At 39.4% G+C, this 21,539-nt stretch overlaps 2 protein-coding genes across 2 annotated transcripts in view; one reads left to right on the plus strand and one right to left on the minus strand.

Moving 5' to 3' along the window:
* Positions 1-4,521, minus strand: part of LOC134673530 (myosin-I heavy chain) — a 130,667-nt gene extending 126,146 nt beyond the window's left edge. Inside the window, exon 1 of the mRNA XM_063531530.1 lies at positions 4,262-4,521. The gene's annotated coding sequence lies outside the window, so the exon portion shown is untranslated. The remainder of the gene's footprint in view (positions 1-4,261) is intronic.
* Positions 4,522-5,207: 686 nt separating this feature from the next.
* The window catches only part of LOC134673528 (lysM and putative peptidoglycan-binding domain-containing protein 2), a 28,182-nt gene continuing 11,850 nt past the window's right edge, over positions 5,208-21,539 (plus strand). The window contains exons 1-2 of the mRNA XM_063531527.1: positions 5,208-5,419; positions 5,518-5,804. Coding sequence (XP_063387597.1) covers positions 5,249-5,419; positions 5,518-5,804 — 458 coding nt within the window. The 5' untranslated portion in view covers positions 5,208-5,248. The remainder of the gene's footprint in view (positions 5,420-5,517; positions 5,805-21,539) is intronic.

Raw genomic sequence — 21,539 nt, forward strand, 5'->3', positions numbered from 1 at the left:
ATTCTCACATATATGGAGACAAAACGGGTTCTCACGCGAGATAACTGTTTAAAGCACAATAACATGTCACAAAGTCACTTCCAAGTCGTGATAGTAAGGGCAACCGCCTCAGGGCGGGTCACGTCGTGTCCACTCGCCGTCCCATGCCATTATGGCTGCGATTTTATCAACAATTTTGTGCCCAATGCACGGTATTAAGCCCTTTCACGTGCGTTATTAGACATGCTTTTGACAGGGTATACCTGGAGGCGTTGCATAGATGACCATCAAACCAGAATTTACAGTTTCGCCCGTATGGAACACATGAGCGATGTAGGTTACGTTATTGTTTATCTTTATTAATTTGCGTTCTATACGAGTAGGGTTGCCAGATGGTCGGGATTTGGCGGGATTCTCCCGATTTTTAGCATGTGTTCCCGATTCCCGACAAAGTGTAAACTGTCCCGAAAAACAGCTTCACGTTATAAAACAACAATTTCAAGTTCCGAACTGTCGTCGAGCAAGCGAGCTGACGTAGTTGCCAATAATGTAAAATATCGTTGTTTTTAATACAATTACTTTAATTTGAATGTTTTTTTTTTCCCGACTTAAGTCCCAAAATCCCGAAAATTTGATATTGTTTCCCGATAATAGCGCCTTTCGATCTGGCAACCCTATATACGAGCGGCGTGGCTCACACTCAGGTATGCACTTTGCCGGTTGTCACTAGACAGACGCAATTAGTCTCTATTTCATCTTGATTTTTTAATCCATATTATTACAAAATAAGACAAATAGTAGCTAGTGTTGTGGATGGTTTCCGGCAGAACTTATTTTACTCAGAAGCGAAGCACTCGGAAACGCATAAAGCAAAGCAGAGGAAACTCGACGTAGCGTAGCGAGATCACAAGAGTTGTCATTGTCAGCTATCAGGGTTAGGAACTTCGGCTTGAAATATTTAGGATACATTTTGAATATACATACAGTATTCAGGGCCACCAAAAATATTTTAATGTGAGAATATGTGCCGGTCCGTCCAAAGTATTTGTGTTTTGGTCGAAATGGTCGATTCATTTAATATTCCAAAAATTGGTTACTATCGGTTCTGTTCTGAGAAGCAGATTCAAATGCAGTAGAATAAAAAACCTTTTTATTTTCGAGGCCGATTAAAAACCTGAATGAAATCCAATTCTCATATTGTGGGTCCATTATGTTAGCACTGCGTCATTTTATCGAGTCCTCAATGCGTAGGTAATTAAATGTTATAGATTACGTAAAACCATGATTGTCATTATCATTAAGTTTACCGAGTGCATCGCTTCAAACGAACCATTATGTGCCATTATATACAATAGATACAGATCTGGGTGTCCCAGTCGAGACAAAAGTCAGCAAGTCACGTCAATGTTCTCGGAACCACGGATCCGTGTGACGATCTGATGATGCATCACCTGTCCTACTTCTTGTTAAGTAATATTGGCCTGGTTCCTGGACCGGTTGGCGATGACGTCATCGAATGTTTTAAATCGCTCTCGCTATGCCTAATGCGCCGTGGATGCATTTCCCGAGACATTTAAGATGTCGGTGATCGCTTGGTTTAATGTGAGAAGGTGTAAGGTATAATGAGCATTATTATTATTAATTAACGAGGTCATTAACTCTGTGATCATAGTTAATGTAGGCACGTTGTATGCTAAGTGATAACAGAATTGTATGGTATGTAAATATAAAATTATGTATGATTTTACTGATTCTGTGGGCCTACCGCAAACACCGAAGTTCGCATATTGCTGGCATCTTTCTCTTTTACTACAATTAAGGTGTAATTAGAGTGACAGAAAAAAATGCCCGCAATTTGGGAACTTCGGTGTTCGCGGTAGGCCTTGTGTAGCAACTATCACTGATCTGGTTAAATTAATTGCTACTAGACTATACATACGAATTACTCACGAAGAGCCCTACCACTCTACCCTCAGTAGGAATGCAAGATATCTATTACATAGGATAGAAAGATTTCAAAACATTTAAAAATTATACTATTCTTTTAATTCGTGCTGACAATAGTAATTTTGTAAACCAACACCATAATGGTCAATTCATTCATGCACACTTGACCCGACAGATTATACATAGGTGAGAAATTCCTCGGAAGTCAACGAAACCGAGAATTCCTATGAGTCACGTCATTATGAATTTCTTACTAGATTATGACATGACTGTGGTCATTTATCACGAATCACGGCCATGACCGTAGTAGGGCTGCTATAGTTTTTAGTGTTCCGTACAAAACTTTGTTTACGGAACACTTATGGGATCACTTCGGTCTTGCAAATCAGCCGGCGTAGCCAAGGTTACAATCGCTATCGCTTCGACAACGAAAACCATTATGTCTCTCTATCACACTTCCATATTAGTGCGACAGTGACAGTTGCGTTTCGATCGCTACGGAGCGTAAGCGATCGGCATCTTGGCTACGCGGCCTGTTATTTTTAAAGGAAGTCTTCGAACGATAGGCGAAACGGAGAGTTTTGATGACCCTATGAATCACGTCGTTAACAATTTCTATCTGGATTACGAATGACAGAATGACCCTGGGCAATTTATCACAACAATGAGCGTTGACTTAGTTATTGTTTTGTTTCGGTCGAGTTCCGTTTAGTGAGTCAGGGGTATTTTTCTTCCTTTTTGTTGCCGTGGATAACAGGATCCTTTGTTGACGGCTAAAAGGCTGAATGGGTTGATTATGACGTTATGCTTTTTTTTTTCAAAACGATAATGGAAAACTACGTAGGTACTTACCTAATTTCATCATCAGTGAAAATACGGTTTTGACTGTTTCGCCGGTCAGATTGTACCTATGATTTGATTTGTATGACGGGGGATTGTATCTACAGAGTCGATCGGTCACGATTTGATCAGAATCTCTGGAGGGTTTATATGGTCCTTAGACAACATAGATCACGATGCCGCATTTAATTGACAGAAAATTTTAGAAGTAGTTAGAACTAGCTTCCTACCTATCTAGGCACTTTTTGGCACAAGAGTTGGTAGGTACCTACCTACACCTACGTAAGTAAGTACGTAAGAACTCCTTACATGTAATCGCGTAAATTAAGACAAAAGGTTAAGGGAAAGGACCGGTTTTTTGAGTGCTCCAGTAGTTGCCTTCAACCTTAATTTCTAGCAAATAAGGTAGGTATACCAAGGCCCCTAAAATTTTGCACAATGCCTAATCAATAGGCCAAAAGTTGATAGGAGAGCAACTTACATCTAGAATTGAATGATCCATTGACTTCAGGCTGGCGACAATTACCTATCAATTTTTGGAACGTTAGATGATTTGTGGAACGAAGTTCCTTATCGGACGGTTGGCGGACGCCCTAGCGTAGGCGAAAAACGTGTAAGATTTGGCGTCACAGACCATACTATTGCGAAATGTGTAAGTGTAAAAGATTTTACCGTCACAGACCATACTCTTTGCGAATAGTGAAGTGTAAGGTTTTGCCGTCACAGACCATACTATTAAGAAATATGTAATTAGACTAATGAGAATCAAAATGAGGGTGAGGACGATGGACACAGACACGAAGAACACATAACAATCAGCATGAGCACATGAACATTTCTCCAGCCTTCATTAACTTCGTTCCAACCGAGTGTTCCACGACACTCACCAATTTTTTTTTCAATCAAATGACTTTAGGTACCTACTTACAAGGGATCGGATTAGCAAAAACACAATGTCACCAATTATTTTTTATAATTAGCGTTGGTATCGGATTAATTTTCCCTTATTAAAAAATAAAGCCCTGGAAAACTCCCGGCTGAGACCGCAAACAGGATAAGTAGACAATAAACCATATAAGTACATACCAATCCATTTGTATGTGAAGAAATGTTTCCTGATACTTTACCCTAATAATTTTAGGTAAGTAACTCAATAGTTTTTTGACGGGTCAGTCTCTGCGCAATTTACTGTTTGCGATTAGCATGATAAACATTCAGCAACGAAATCTATAAAAATATTCGTCCCACTGCACTAGCCAGAAATCTGATTCATTTGGTTGTAACAATAACAAAAAGTGCCCCACGGTAATAAAAATATCGTCTTGCAGTTCGACCGACAACCCTCGCAATTTTATTGTATTTTTCGCTGCGGGGCGGGTGTGCTCGGAACGACCCACCAGCGCAAGGGAAAATACAATCCTAGCACGTAATAAATCGCTGTTTTCATAAATATCACTAAGGACACTAACTTAATGCACCTTTCATTCATACTTACCCTCAGAAACGCAGATAAACTCGCAAATTATTGTATCGATTTGATCACATGTGTACACAAATAGTTTCAAAAAATCCAATACATCGATAATAACTAAACACAATACTTAAAATATTCTTATAAAATAGAACTGCGTCCAAAACACTAAACACAATAATCAGAAACCACAAAAAATATTTGATCGTCAAGATTTTTAATTTTAATCCTGACAGATCTGACACAAACAACACAACAACGCCCGGCCGAAGACTGACAGATCGAATCGAAACGAAATTCAAATCGCAGTGACCGAATGAAAAACGGGGGGAATGAATGGTTGTTAGTTGCCAGTATTATAAAACGTAGTGATAGAATGAATTTCGACGTAGTTACGGTATCAAGTGATAGAGGGCACTATAATCAGTTTTATATTCCTGCCATCTAGTTCTTCAAGGGAAAAACTTCGTCAGTGCTACCAGTCGAATGGAAATTGCAAAGTTTTTTGGTAATATTCGTGGTTAAAGTGGAAAGAAAAAAACTTATTTAATACACGGACCATAAAATAAGTCACTACAACACAACTACGCTACTTACAATAATAAAATTAGAAACTGTATTGTAAGTTGATAGTGTGTATGTAGCAGCTATTCAAAAATAATAAACAAAAGATTTCATAAAGCAACGGCGCGAAAGAATTTTAGATTTAACGAGTTACAATATACAAATTACACCAGCCGTAAATGTAATTTACGGGTAAAAAATAAGAAAGCCTGGCAACAAAAAAAATATGAACGTTGTGTATGTTGGTAGCAATGCGGCTACCTACTTCATTAATATGAACATTAACCAATCACATTGTTCGTTAATGTGGTTGCCACACAGTGATTGGTCAGATTTATTTGTTGATCAAAACACTTCCGATTATTGCTAACTTCATCAAAGTTGTGTTGTCTGACAGAGGAGCTGTCAGTTTTAACAATTTAGAACATATTTAGAATACGTCAAAAAATGGAGGAGGAACGTCTTTTCGATGAAAGGGTTTCAATTAGGGAATCAGCTCGACCCCTTAAAAAATACGGTAGCACCTGCAACCACATGAAAAGGCACGAAGAATATATCAAACATGTTATGGCCAAAGGTGATACGTTGCAAGGGATAGCTCTAAAATACGGTGTAACTGTAAGTGCGGAACGATCTCAATAAAAAGTGTTATTATCTCGTTTGTATTTGAGGTCTTGAATGGATAATTAAGTGATTGTGTTATCGGTTGGTTTCAGACGGAGAAGATAAGGAGAGCGAACCGTCTGTTCGCGTCGGACAGTTTATTTTTGAGGGAATATCTGTTGATTCCTGTGACCAAAGATTCGCCTTTCTACGAGAGTGGTGAGCGGGTCACCGAGCCCGCGCCGCCGAATCACCGCGCCTCGATCGCGGGCATGCCAACGAGAGACTTCTCACCGGGCAGTCCAGACGAGAAGAAGAGTTTCGACGAGTTTCTGAACAGGGTGGACTCATCACTGGCTGATATCAAGAAACATGTCGAGAAGACTAAGGAAAATAGTGAGTAAGTAACTATCTGAACATTTTTTATGAAACCAAAATGTTATTGCCTACAACAGATAAACATGCAATATTCAAGCAATCTTAGTTATTCGGTTTAGAAGTGAATATATGAGCATAGGTAGGTAAATTATGCAATAGAAACCTGCTGGATTTCATTTTAATTATATTACATAGCCAAGTTTAATCTTATTATGTTACTAGCCAGAATATTGTCCATTGCTATACTTTGTTTTTTTTAGCATTAGAAATTAGGTAAACAATCTTGATGTGTCTTTTAATTGAAAAACACATTTTAAAAATAAGTTACGGCAAATATGTAACAATTATGAATCTAATACGATCATTTATATTCTTCTGCTTTCATAAGTAATAGTTTTATATTTTTATAAAGCGTTTTTCAATTAAAAGACATGTCAAGATCGCTTACCTTCTTGCAAGTTCTTTCTAATGCTAAAAAAACGAACTATAGGTGGTTGAAATTATATTGATTAAACACGCAGACTTCAATATCAAGTAACAAAAGAATAAAAAATTCTACCATTTGGAAAAAACAAATATTCTTCTTATTCTTGCTATTGATGAATAGTGCCCTTTGACCTAAGTTCTTTGGCAAACAAATACAACAAATATGGTTTAAATATCAAAATAAAAGGTGCCATCTTTTGGACAATTCTTAATTGTGACAATGAATAAAATTAAGAATAAGTCTGTAAACTGTAACTTTCTTTTTAAATTTGAGGCACCCCTGTGGCAGGGCTGCCAATCTTCATTGGCTTATTTTGACATAAGGAACAATCACACCAAGTTTCTTATGTAGGTCAAGAAAACTAAGGTTCAACTTTTTTTGTTCCTAAGAACCCTCAGTAAAATACGTAATACTGATCTCTAGATTTAACTGGTAACTGGTCATTCTCAGTAGGAGAAAATGAGCTATCTCTTTCTTTGGTGTTTTAGTACAAGTGTACTATTTATTATTATTTCCCTTGCCTGTTCTTTAGGGCGGGCGGTATTCCACCTGTCCAATTTATTTGTCCAATGTGTATTTGCATCTCACATTTTGCTTAGTGAGAGAGAGAGACGCAATGCACATTGTACCAAAATATTGTACAGGTGGAATACCAGTGAGTGTTGACCAAATTGTTGTTTTTTTGTGGTCCATGCATAAGTCTACAGCAAAAAGTATTTTAGAAAACATGCTGTTTTCTAGTTGAACTTGCTTAACTCTGCAATATATTAATATGTAGTGCCTGTGTAAATAATTCAGTACCACTCTGATAGCAATGTAGGTGTAGGTGCTGATAACAGCATTATTTGACTTTTGGCGGCTATTTACATTGCAAGATAATTTTATCTAACTACCTAGTATTACCAAACACATTATTATAATAAATTGTGTTCTTATGCACACTCACACAACATGTTAGTCTCTCACACACAAAAAAATCAAGTAGAATGTTAGTGACTTGTTCCATTCTTTTATTCTCACAGTATGCTATAGATTACTTGAGCTTAACTATGTCAATCACAATGTGAATTATTAGCTAGGAGTAAAACAAAGACCAATGTCTTTGTTTTCAAAATAATATTTGGGTAATATAAATTGATATGCCAAGGCTAATTATAACTAACAACCTATTCGCATCATTCTCATTATGTTAGTCCAAACCTACATCAAATCATATCAAAATATATTGCACCTTACTCTTTAGAATCTATTTTTATTTGCCAGCAATTATGGGAAGAGATATTAGTTTATCTTGTTTACGTTAAAAAGAATTTTTTAAACATTAAATAGTATAGTACTGGTCAAAAAAGTGCCACCGTTCATAGAAAATTCCCATTAATAATTGCTATAGTATTTGTAAATAAAATAAAAATAAATTATAGTCTTTAAGCAACCTTATTTTTCCTTGAGTAAAATATGGTTCATAACTTATAACACTTGGTATTGTAACAATGTTACCAAGACCCAAGTGAGATTAAGCACTTAAAGTTTGTGTTTAGATATTTTTAAACAGTTTGTAAATAGGTACTTAAGAAACACGCTGATATCTCGCTACGTTAGTTTTTAGGGTTTCGTACCCAAAAGGTAAAACGGGACCCTATTACTAAGACTCCACTGTCCGTCCGTCCGTATGTCACCAGGCCCCAATTTCACCACGGTGACAGGTGCGACAATTGTAAAATATCACTGTTACTGACGTCACCGGCATCCATGGGCTACGGTTACCGCTTACCATCGGGCAGGCCGTATTCCCGTTTGCCACCATCATTGTATTATTAAAAAAAAACCTTATTATATCAGAAAAAGCAGATATTTCTCTTGCTAAGTTTATGACAATTGTCACAGAAACACTACAATTGTCAGAAAATTCCGACATATAACTCATTACCTGTCAAGAATTACCTACAATTCTTCTAAATCTTGACAATTGTCAGAAACTTCGCAAAAGAAATATATGTTTTTTTCCAGTATAATAAAGTTTTTTTAAATAATAATGATGGTGGCAAACAGGAACACGGCCCGCCCGATGGTAAGTGGTAATCGTAGCCCATGGATGCCTGTGACGTCAGCAACAGTGATGTTTTACAATTCTCGCACCTTTCACCGATGTGAAATTGGGGCCTGGCTGTATCTCACGAACCGTGATAGCTAGACAGTTGAAATTTCCACAGATGATGTATTTCTATTGCCGCTATAACAACAAATACTAAAAAGTACGGAACCCTCGGTGGGCGAGTCCGACTCGCACTTGTCCGGTTTTTCTCTCAGCTAACTATTAATGTTTTTTTTTGCTGCTAGCAGGTACAGTCGACGTCAAAAATATGTTTACATTTTTCGCCTTATTACAAAGGAACAAGGTGCAAAAGTGTAAAAATATCTTTGACGTCGACTGTACTTTTATAATAGGCTGTAGCTGTATCTTAGTTGGCTCTGTAGGAGGAATGTTTTTGCGATCTCGTGACTGCCAAGTGCCAAGGTCGTGCCTGCACCGCACTGTTACGTAGTAACGCAACTTTCTACGGATCACGTGATTCATACTTATTTATAACATCAAGGATTATAGTGCTTTTACAAATACAATACAAATACAATTTTTTTTATTTAAAAAAATACACATAAAATATGATGCAAGGGATGGTGCTACCGTGTAAGCAAAAATATGCCCGTGTTGGTGAACACCGCTGTCCCCTTTTTACGTCTTATTATGCATTAAGGGTGAGAGGTGAGACACTGTATGTTGGTGTACAATTGTACATGAATGAACGTCCGCATTTGTCTCCTTAACGGCTCAGACGATTTGGTTGCGGGTTTGTTATGTTATATGTTATAATGAAATAGATAGTGCTGTTACATCTTTTTGAGGGATTTTTATTTTTAAAGTTATTTAAATAAATAATTTAGCCTATATATGTCCCACTGCTGGGCACAGGCTTCTCTCAAGCATGAGAGGGTTTGGGCTATAGTCCCCACGCTGGCCCTATGCGGGTTGGGGACTTCCATGCGACAACATTTCCCTCTTCACCACTTAGATGGTGCGTTTCTCTAGAATTTTCTTGCCCCGCACAGCTAAACTGTGGAAACCTAGCTTGCCTCCTTTAAAAAAACCAAGCCCGCTTATAGTTCGTTTTTTTTAGCATTAGAAAGATCTTCGCAGAAGTAAGCTTGTGGTTCCAAATCCGGCACTTTTAGCGGTAATAATTTGAAGTAAATTATGTGTATTTACCATGCTACATTAGATAATTCAATAATTATCAACAATTAAAGAGCCTGATAAAAACTGCACGCTTGCTTCTGTGGAGTTCTTTCTAATGCTAAAAAAAACGAACTATAGTTATACACTGCTCACTGTATCTGTTTATGAAACGAATCGCTAGTTCAATTTCAATCTAATTTGATCTATCCTTGAGTTAATATTTCGTCTTACTCTTAAATGTCCTTTTTTTTCTCAACGATAGACTAAGTAGGTATTTCTTTTCCGAGACTGCAATAAAACTGATAACCGGGGCCGACAAACTGCGCCAAGTTTACTTTAGTCACTTGGCGCCTTATCAAGTGCCTTGAACGGGCCAGTCAATAATCCGATAGGTCATCTTTAACTTGCGAACATACCATTAGAGCGAGTTAAAGGGCTCCACGCGCTAATCATCGATTTTTGGCGAGCGACGGTATTATCGACGTTTGCATTACTGTCAAGCAAATATTATGTACTTAAAATGTCGAAGCTGCAAGCGTTTATAGGTATGCAGCGGCTGCGGTGGCCACATTTTACAGGTTGTACGATTGTTTGCAACTACATTGGTATAAATAAATTGGGAAAAAGCAAACAAGTCACTGCTTTAGGCAGACAGTTTTATAGTCACTGTTCAGACAGATAACCAGATTAATCAGAATAATAAGATAATAAGATCTACTGCGCCGCACGCCGCAAAGCTATGTTTTTAACATGCATCCCTGCATACCGCATCCGCATCCGCGAGGAAATTGAAAGGCGTATAATGAAGTCCCCATCTCGCACTGGGCCAGCGGGGGACTATAGCCCAAGCCCTTTTGCATATGAGAAGGGGCCTGTGCCTGTGGGACAGCCATGGTTAAATTATCATTATTATATTGTTTTCTTAAGCTTTAAGAAACATTTGTTACTTTAAATTTTGAATGCGATGCAGTGGGTCGCCGGCGCCGCCTCGAGTTTAACTAACTTATGTCTATAGATCATAAGAGTTACATTGCAATAATAGGTAAGTATTTTGGAAGAATCAATATGACCTATTAAACAAGTGTCGAAATAAAGTACCTACGTCTCGCTTAAGTTGACACGCGGTCCCACAGCTAAGCTACGAGTGGCTGTAGATCCGTATAGCAAACAAGCTTATCAGGCTTATGTGCAGGTAGATGCTATGATAGTGTATAATTTCATTATGGTTTTAAACTTTAAAGAATAAGATTCAAATCAAAACTTTTTAATTTTACATGCACCCAGCTCCAGCTTTACATAGATTTTTTTTATAAAACCTATTGGAATCGGAACACCTAGACTCATTTTCCTCAAAACAAATATCTGACGATGAAGTTCCCCGACAAATTATATCAAATGTTTAATTAAACATTAAGGTATTTGGGTTTTTAGACTGACTCATGTAAATATTTTGCCTTTGAAAGTCGATGGGTTTTCCTTTTGTTTTCTTCTGATTCACTTGCATTTTGTAATGTCTGTTATAAATGCAAAATTACTTTGAATTTCTTAATGAATCTTTCGAATCTAGACTTAAATCTTAGCTTCTCTTTTTCGCTGTGTCTAGGGCCCAGATATAATAGATAGTAGTGGCGGCGCGTCTAGATTTTTCGTAGGCAAGCTGTAGTTGAGTTGCCCTTCCTTTTCTTCATAAGTTTATAGAAAATTTCCAAAGAGCCTGAATATCAGACAAGCGGATGGGAATCGAGTTATATGGACGACCCGATACTGATAGATAAACAAAGTGAAAATCATACAGCGTCCCACATGGACCAAGCGGGCCAAGCGGCGTATGCCCGCAGTTTTATCTATAAAGTAGTGATGTACCGACTATTGATTTGGCCGACTAGCCGACTAGCCGACTAATCGGCGCTCGAATGGCCGATTAGTCGGCCGACTAGTCGGCTAGTCGGCCAGATCATTAGTTTTGTATAAGTTCAGGTAGTCCGGGTAGTAGGTAGGGGGGTTTTGCTCCTTTGCTTACGCTATTCATCATATTAGCTTGGCTAAAAGGTGTTCTCTACAGGTTCAATTTCTGTCTTTCTTTTATTTTGCGATCCTGCCGGTCTAGCCAAGGTTACAATCGCTATCGCTTCGACAACGAAACGCTTTGTGTCTCTCTATCACTCTTCCATATTAGTGCGACAGTGACAGTTGCGTTTCGATTGCTACGGAGCGTAATCGATTGAAATGTTGGCTACACGGCCTGAGCAGACCGTCAGTACAGCTTGTAGGAGGTATTTCCAAGGCTTTAATTCCTTTACGTAGTCGCCAGTAAAGAACCTATCCCCTGTGGTCAGCGTCTTTACGAGCAACGTGCCCTGTCTAAGTCTGAAAATTTTGCAATATCATTAATAGTTCCCCATGGCTCCACCATAAAAAAAGCCAAAAACGGAATAATAATAAAATTATTTAACTATCGAACTTGCATATCAAATTACACGAGAATCAGTTGAGATCGACCTGTAGAGGAAAATACCAGCCCACCAACATACGATAACGATCAAACGGTCAATTATATGAACTAAAGTTTTCGTATGCAACCTGAATAGGTATTTTAGTAAAATAGACATATAACATATGGTAAATATTTACTGTTCATTTCTTTTTGTCTGTTTTTCATTCACTAATAAAGTGCCGACTAATCGGCCATTTTTGCCGACTAGTCGCCGACTAATCGCCGACTACAAATGTGGCCGGATAGTCGGCTTTCCCGACTAGTCGGTACATCCCTACTATAAAGTAATCAAATTCTACTACCAAGCTTCAAACCTCTTCTTCGTGCAAGATTTACTAAAACTCAAAACTATTTTAATAACACTTCCACAGCTATCGTATCATAAATCGATTGCGATAAAAATACAATAACATTCTACTCGGCCACGGGATGCGGTTATCATAAAAACTGTTTGCGAAACGCCACTGGTCTTAGTTAAAGTTTATTGAACCCGGCTCACGTGTTTTTAATGCTGGCCAGCTCCTTTTAAATCTTTTGTGAGAAATACACCAAAGCCGTGTTCCTGAAATATTCTTCATGATTTGGACACGCGGGCCAAAAAGGTTCATGAATTTATGGCTTAGTTTTATATCTTCAGCCAACCATTCTCGGATGGTTTTGTTGTTGGCTTAAAATGACTTTTATGAGTACATACAAACTTCGATTAGATAGGTATTTAGCATTTCTACCATTTATATACGATTAAACAAATTTTATATACTTAGATGTAACATTTGGATCATGTATGCATTATTGTTGTTATTTTAACATACTTGGCAATATTATATGACAGTATCGTGCAGAGCTCGAACAACTAGTGTGTCATGTATATCATCGAAATATGTACTATTAATTCAAATAGGAGTAAAGCTTTTTACCTATATGATCCTACCTCTTATATTTTTATAGCTGATAAAATTACCAGTAGTTGATTGTGTGGTAGTATTGTTACATTGTCATATTAAAACTCGCATAAAATTATAACAGAGTGTGTAATAATTATACACGCCGGTTCTATTATCTGTCTGTTATCACGATCGTGATGTAGTGCACGTTAATTTATCGTTAGATCGCCACCTCATCACAATTACACTAATGAAAATTCTCATATCAATATATATTTTTGATAAGGGTTTATCTTTTTACTTCTTGTGATAATGAGTCTCTTATGTACCTATTTAAGAAAGTCGCGGCGTCTATGAACTGGAATGATGTACATTACGTAAGGCAAAGTATTTTTTTATACTGGTCAAGGTTCTGGACAGTTTGCTTGATAAACAACTCGCTAAGCACCTAAACTTGCACGACTCGCAATTTGGTTTTAGGCCGGGGTTGTCCACGGAGAGTGCAATATTGTGTCTCAAGCAAACTGATCAGTACTACACTGATAAAAATACACCTGTTTTTGCCTGTTTTTTGGACTTGTCAAAGGCATTTGATCTAGTAGACTATAATGCGCTGTGGAACAAGTTGCAGCATGAAACCACACTACCGCCAGAGGTCGCCTTGATGCTTCGCTACTGGTACGGCAATCAAAAGAACAGAGTAAGATGGGGTGGATCATACTCAGATGAATATGGGTTGGAGTGCGGGGTGAGGCAGGGGGGGCTAAGCTCGCCGCGGCTCTTCAATCTTTATATGAACCGGCTAATCGTTGAGCTCAGCAGCACTAATATCGGATGTCACGTTGGCGATATCTGTGTCAATAACATTAGTTACGCAGACGATATGGTGCTGCTGAGTCCATCGATTGGCGCGTTACGAAAACTGGTCGCAATGTGTGAGTCGTACGCTGTGACCCATGGACTCAAATACAATGCCAAAAAGAGAGAGACGATTATTTTTAAGGCAGGGTCAAAGACCTATACGGACGCTCCTGGTATCTCGCTCAGTGGCACACCTCTCAACAGGGTGCAAAAGGTGAAGTATTTGGGTCACTGGGTCACGGAGGACTTAAAAGATAATTGTGACGTGGAGAGGGAGCGCAGGTCGCTGTCTGTCCGTTGTAATATGTTGGCTCGCAGGTTCGCAAGATGCTCACAGCCTGTGAAAACTACATTGTTTAAGGCATATTGCCAATCTTTTTATACATGCGGTCTGTGGGTCAACTTTACGCAGCGGGCATATAGCGACTTGCGAGTCCAATATAACAACGCGTTTAGGGTTCTGTTGGGGTTGCCGCGGCACTGTAGTGCGTCGGGCATGTTTGCGGAGGCGCGGACCGACGATTTTGCTGCCATAATGCGCAAGCGGTGCGCCTCCCTGCTAGCCCGAGTTCGCTGCAGCACCAACGGGATCCTGAGCGCGTTCGCGGACCGCTGGGATTCCGCGCTGATGCGGAGATGGACACAGCTCCATGTATCGCGCTCCACGTAGGTAGATTATAAATTATAAATTTTATTTATGTTGTTTTGCACTAACACTAAATTTAAGTATGTACCAAACCTGTTACTAACATAATATGGGACTAGTCCTGAAATAAATATTATTCATTCATTCATTCATTCATTCATTCATTCATTCATTTTTCATCTTTTTGTCGATTCTGAAGAACTGAGGTTTTTTTAGGGATGTTTCTTTGTTCCCGTATGGGATTCTTAAAAAAAAAAGAGTGGCCCATCCCGCATGTAACACCCCTGGAGTTGCAGGCGTCCATAGGCTACGGTGGTCGCTTACCATAGAGCCGTCTGCTTGGTAGCTGTTTGTTTGCTACGTGGTAAAAAAATTAAACGCAGTAACCAGTTGAATAGCGAAAGGTTTTTTAACAAAAGTAATTTAGAAATAGACTTATGCGTGTTCGTGTTTTAACGGTTTACCTACGAGTACCTACCTTTTTTTGAATATTGCCAGTCATTCTAGAAAAGTTTGATCCACTTCATTATCTTGACCACACGTTAGGCTAATTTCCTATAGACTCGTCAATCATATTTGGCCTTTATATACATCCCCCAACGGGTTATTACGTTATTATAATACTTACACATCTTTTAGTATGAATACATGATGTAACATGAGAAAACCGAATAATTTTAACCACGCGTTTCTGAGGTCAAAAGAAGTAAAAAATGTAATACGAGTTTAGGTAAATTTCGCCAAAAAATAATTTTTCTTTGTTTTGTTTTTTTTTATTTTTTTGAATGTATTTGTACATAAAAAGTAAATGTTATTGGTAAACTTGTCACTTAAAATTGATTTTAACATTTTTTTTTCGTAAAACCTACTTTTTGCAAAGTGTTACTTGTTACTTTTTGACATCTATCAATAAAGATATTTAGACTACGTCCCATAGCAGCAACATCGCCACCAAAAAGGCCTTTTACACTATGTAACAATAAAAACTTGTTTTTTTTTAAATTAATAATATCTCTGAAACTAGGCGAATCTCAAAAAAGTTTATAGGACATTTTTGTCTCTAAATATGATCAGGAATACGCTGTTAAAATTATTCGGTTTACTCATGTTACACCTTGTATATTATTATAGATTCGGATAAAACCTAGTTCCGGTGAAGTCGCTAAAACTGGTCAAATCATTATTTCATCTTTTGTACTTAATTCGAAAGAGGCGACGGTGAAAGTAAAGACGACTTACTTTCCATACACGCAAGTTTTTGTTTTTATTACAATTACATGAATGAAACCACTGCACGATTTAGGGCTACGATAAATGATAGAGAATAAAAAAGTATTTCTATTATAATATACAAAAGACTCAGATTTGCCCGTGATCATTATCATTTGAATAATATGAGTGTATGTCGTAGGTGGAAAAAGCCCTTAGTGACCCCCCGTTACTCCCAAAAAAATTGACTGCGACATAACAGCCTACCACGTCATGCTACTTTTTCTGACAAGTATATAAATGTCCTTAAAAAACTCCAGCCGAGCATTAACATTGGTATAGCAAAAACAAAGGCAGTAATTAATTGTTTCACCGTTTTACCTTACCGACATTGGCTTCCTTTTGTTTTTTACTGACACTGTATTTTGTTTAATGTAAACAATAAAATTATTCCTACTTATTAATGACTGTAGTCGATTAGTTGTAGGCATCATTCGTCACGGCATTCTAACATCTAGGGATTCAGACAGGCATTTTAACTGCTGTATTATCTAGCCAAATTAATGGCTGAGACACTACTAATGTAAATGTAGGTCATGCGAGGGGGCGTCGCATATTGTCGTCCGTGCCAACCGACGCGACTGGGTTCAAATGTCATATGACGTTTAAAGTACCAAAATTTTGCATTGAGATTATAGTTTAATTCCGAAATAATTTTAATATGCCTAAAAATATTGCCTATGTAAATAGGTATTTACATAACTTTACAATAATTCGCTTGTACAGAGCAATAAAGAGTAGGTACTTTATGCTTTATTAGAAACGCCTGATGCTATTTCAGGAGTGTCTTTTCAAAAGGCTTATTTTTGTATGGTATCTAATGTCTATAGAGAAAGAAGTCCTTTTGAAAAGACTCCTTATTTTGTACAGAAGTTATCTTCAAATTCGCACAATTTTTCGTTTTACTCGAACATACCACACACTTTGTTATGTACCCCAAACTTTTACCCGTGTGTGACAGTATGTACATGTATATACTGTGTGTGTGTGTGTTGGGTGATAATTTAAGGCCATTATGGAAATGCGTATTAATATTTGGATTTTATCGCTCCAGTAGGCCTTTGCACATGATTGGCGCGACAGTATCTCGCGGCGAGATAGACTACCCGTCTTTTACTAACTATGTTAACAAAAGAGGGACGCGTAGTCTTTGCTCGGCAGCTCGTGTGTTGTATTGTAGGTACAATAATTGTTATAGATAAGTTAGGTTAAAGGGCATCTCAAAATATGAAATTCCCGCGCAAATGTTTGAAAGTAATGCGTTTATTCATACAATATTCCAATATTGTATAAACAAAAGCTTTAGATAACAAATGCTTTTGTCCGAGTGATATCGATTCTATTTAAATACTTACATTTAGATTCACATTTACATACCTACGCGTACTTGTTCGATATACCAATTTTCAAATTATTCCAACCGTCGGAAATGGGGACTAAATATCAAAATCGATGCGCCGATCGGTGCGCCATTATGCACGAAAAGTCCAATGGTGTATCATGGTTTATGTGTAAAAAGGTATAGCTGGTCAAGTACATCATGTCAGTAAAAAAAGGCGCGAAATTCAAATTTTCTATGGGACGATATCCTTTCGCGTCTACATTTTTAGGGTTCCGTACCCAAAGGGTAAAACGGGACCCTATTACTAAGACTTCGCTGTCCGTCCGTCCGTCCGTCTGTCACCAGGCTGTATCTCACGAACCGTGATAGCTAGACAGTTGAAATTTTCACAGATGATGATGCCGCTATGACAACAAATACTAAAAACAATAAAATAAAGATTTAAATGGGGCTCCCATACAACAAACGTGATTTTTGACCAAAGTTAAGCAACGTCGGGAGGGGTCAGTACTTGGATGGGTGACCGTTTTCTTTTTGCTTTTTTTTTTTTTGCATTATGGTACGGAACCCTTCGTGCGCGAGTCCGACTCGCACTTGCCCGGTTTTTTCAAATTTGCCGCCTTTTTCTACTGGCAAGATCTGCTTGACCAAGTATATCTGACGTAAAGTTATGCAAATATTTATAATTTTATTTACGGGTTTTTAAGACGCGTTCAGTGTGATATCAACAGGATGTTCCCTGACACTGATTGATAAGTAAACACTCGGAATATGATTGTAAACAGCGAAGAGCTCTCAACCTTGCCAGAAAGCTCTTGAAATATTTCTTGAGCTCACTTTAGGGAACTTTAAATAACATTTCGATGATTCCATAAATGATTTAAATATGGACTTGAGTCATACGCGTTGTACCAATATGTTTCAAAAATTATACACCGTGTTTTTTTTGTTTTCCGTTAATTTCAAGGGTGCATTCCTGAGCTTAAATCAAGTAACTTTCTCAAAGACACCGATATTTTAATTAACTCCATTTCGGAGATAATCAATAATTTATTTTTTTCCTATAAGGCCTCTACAAACGTGTACACTTGTCTTAGGGCCGGTTTACATATTGATTAGTGTTTAGAATGAGTTCATACATTTGCTACTAAACTTAAGTACAATCTCGGTCGATCGATGTTCGATATGACATTGATAAGTCACAGATTTCAATTGTTTGGTTGAGTTAAATGTAATGCCCGTGTTACAACAACGTTATATGCTACATTTAAATACTTTTAAAACTTAAAATTTAAAAAAAAATTTTTTTATATGAAATTTAACCAACCTCTTACCCTTAACCAACCAACCAAGCTCTTAAACGTACTTAACCATACCCCGAAGATAACGAAATTCAATAAAAACACGGTGTATAGGCTGGTGCCAGTAGTGTCACTAGATTGGATAGAACTTTGTGAATACTAAGGAAGTCTGGTAGTGGTAGTATTGAACTCTCAACGTCCAATATAGCCGACGATAGCAGTTGGAGAAGGTAGCTGGTCTACTGGCGCCTCGCTCGAAACCGCAGCCGGCCCAGACTCTGATGCACCGTAATGCGAAGCCCTCAACGAATTGTCCTCGATCGCCCCGACGATGAATAAAAGGATTCCGAGTATAAAAAACTGATTTTTATTGACGGCGTTCTTCATATAAAAATGCTCCTATAACGATTAGGCGGTACAGCTTCGGATCCTTCAGGCTTTCTTCGGTTTTCTTCCTTTTTCCTTTTTTCCTTTTCGGCTGCTGCTGGATTACTGTACGATCCGAAGCGGTGCCGTCTGGCTTTTATACTAAAAATCTAGAAAGAGAATCACCTTCGATAGGGAGATAAAATCAAATCTTAATTCGCGGTTTTTCTCGGCCTATGATTGGCTAGTCACTTAATACGGTCATTTTCTAGTGAATTTTCATTATCTCCATATCGCTTCGCGACTCATATTATAAATACCTAATTATCTATCGACTTAAAACTATTACAAATAGTTAAACACGTTACTTAGCTACAAAAATAAACAATAACGAGCTCAGTAATCCCTTCGACCTATCCATGAGCGATAACAAAAGGCCGACGGTGCACGAACAATAGGCGTTTTATTACCCCTTCGCCCGCTCGCAGGGCTTTGTTTGCTTGTTTTGCCTTACGATTCTTATCTTACTGGGTAACTAGGCTAATGATCTACAATATTTACAAACATTGTCATGATGTAACTCTGACGGATAATGACCTATTAAAGGAAACATGCTAGTTTCATAGTGAAAATTGCGCTATACTGTCGCGCTGAGCCCGGATTTGATCGACCAATGGGAGCGTATCGCGCCGTCCCTTTCATTTCGTGACTTCTCTGTCTTGACCCGCCCACTTTGGTTGACCAATGGCAGCGTCTACATTAATTTGCCTAGTTTATAGGGATTACTTGGGATTCCGAAAATAAGTTTAGTCATTTTTACCTATCGTACTAGGTGACCTAAAACTTAATACGAGCTTACGACTTAACTAACGAATATTACAAGTCCTTATATCTATTAACAATCTAATCGCGGTTTCCCTACCTATCTTTAAATCTTTATTTCGAATACAGCCTTAATCGAATTTATTTTAAATCTAGCTTAGACTAATCCGCGCCTTGTCGTAGCGTCGCTAACATTTTGTCCCCGCAGTCGAAGACTCCTGGTGCATGGGTTGCGACGCGATGACTGCCAACTTGCAGCTCGGCCTGCGCAGCGTTCCGTGCCTCGTCCTGACGTCTGCGGAGCGAACCCGTCCGTCGGGTCCATGGTAGACGGTCTCGACGACTCCTTTAGGCCACACGCTGCGTGGTCCACTGGGCTCGGAAATGATGACTACATCTCCCGGCCGGATCTGTCGTCCTCCGTCGTCGGATGATTTGCGCGGTGCCAGCAGTGGAAAGTACTCCTTGGTCCAGCGCCGCCAGAAGTGGTCTGCTAGCGCCTGGGCAGCCCTCCACTGTCGCTTGTCGTTCTCGTCGTAAGCGCCAATCATTGGTAGGTTCGCGTTGTGAAGTAGAAGAAAGTGCGCAGGTGTGAGACTTTCCTCGCTGTCCGGATCGACGTTCACGTGCGTTAACGGCCTTCTATTGACGATGTTTTCGATCTCTGCCAGTAGAGTCTCGAACACTTCGGTTTTTGGCGCTCTAGTGTTAAATGTATAGAGCATCGCTGTCTTCACGGTGCGTACCATCCGCTCCCAGGCTCCGCCTGCAGATGGGTTGCCGGGGGGGATGAACTTCCAGTCCATACGTTGTTGTACGCCGTACTGTTGCAACTGCGGAAGCCATTGCCTGTAGGCCTCGCGTAGTTCGTTCGATGCCGCCTTGAAGCACGTCGCGCTGTCGCTGTACATAACGCTCGGCCATCCTCTTCGTGCGGCGAAGCGCCTTAACGCCAGTAAAGCGCTATCGGTCGACAGGCTATGTACTGTTTCCAAATGAATAGCCCGTGTTACTAGGCATGTGTACAGACACACCCAGCGTTTCTCTCGTCGTCGTCCTATGGTCACGTACATAGGCCCGAGGTAGTCTTGCGCGGTGTAGGTGAATGGCCTCTGGTAAGCCTGTAGCCGCTCGGGTGGTAGATCGCCAAGGGGCTGCGCTCGCGGTGAAGCTCGACGTAGCTTACACAGCGCGCAGTCTCGCGCTACAGCTTTCACGGTAGGTCGTAGTTGTAGGATCCAGTAATCTTGACGTAGCTGATTTATTATCGCCTCGTTGTGAATGTGCGCCATTCGCCTGTGTGCGCGTTGGACCATTAATCTGGTAAATGAGTCCTTGCCGTCCAGTATTACGGGTCGTACCGATGTGTACAACACTGGAGCGTTTCCCAATCTTGTCTTCATGCGTAGCACGCCGTCGTCGCACAGCTCGGGTGCTAGAGTATATATTCGCGATTTCCTGTCCAAATCACGTCCTGCGCTTAGTGTACGTAGCTCGTCGGGAAAACTTCGTCGCTGGCTATTCTGAAGCCACATATGCTCGGCTCGCTTTATGTGCTTCACTTGCAGTTGTAGCGTCTTATTTCTGGTTTTCAGCTTCTCTATGAAAAGCAGTACGTAGGCTGTCGAATTTATCAGTCTATCGTAGTTACTGAAGCGTCGTATATCCGGTAGCACGCTCGACGGATCTAACTTTGACGTAGTAGTAGATAACGTAGTCTCTACTATGACTCCGCTCTTCTTTTCAGGAAGGTCTTCAGTCGGTCTGACTGTTTCTTGACTCGGCCACTCCGTTTCTGGTCGGTAAAGAAATGACGGTCCTTTGTACCACTCGTCGTGTGCGGTGATTTTTCTTGCCGGCTTTCCTCTCGTAGCGTGGTCTGCGGGGTTCACGTCGGTTGGCACGTACATCCACGCTCGCCGGTCCGATTTTTCAGCTATTTCAGCCAAACGGTGTGACACGAACGGCTTGTAGTTTCTCGCGTCGTCCTTAATCCATCCTAGCAATACTCGCGAGTCTGTCCAGTAGATAGTCCTCTTGACGTCGTATCGCT

The sequence above is a fragment of the Cydia fagiglandana genome, chromosome 18 (assembly GCF_963556715.1).
Source record: "Cydia fagiglandana chromosome 18, ilCydFagi1.1, whole genome shotgun sequence".
In the NCBI taxonomy this organism is placed as follows: domain Eukaryota; kingdom Metazoa; phylum Arthropoda; class Insecta; order Lepidoptera; family Tortricidae; genus Cydia; species Cydia fagiglandana.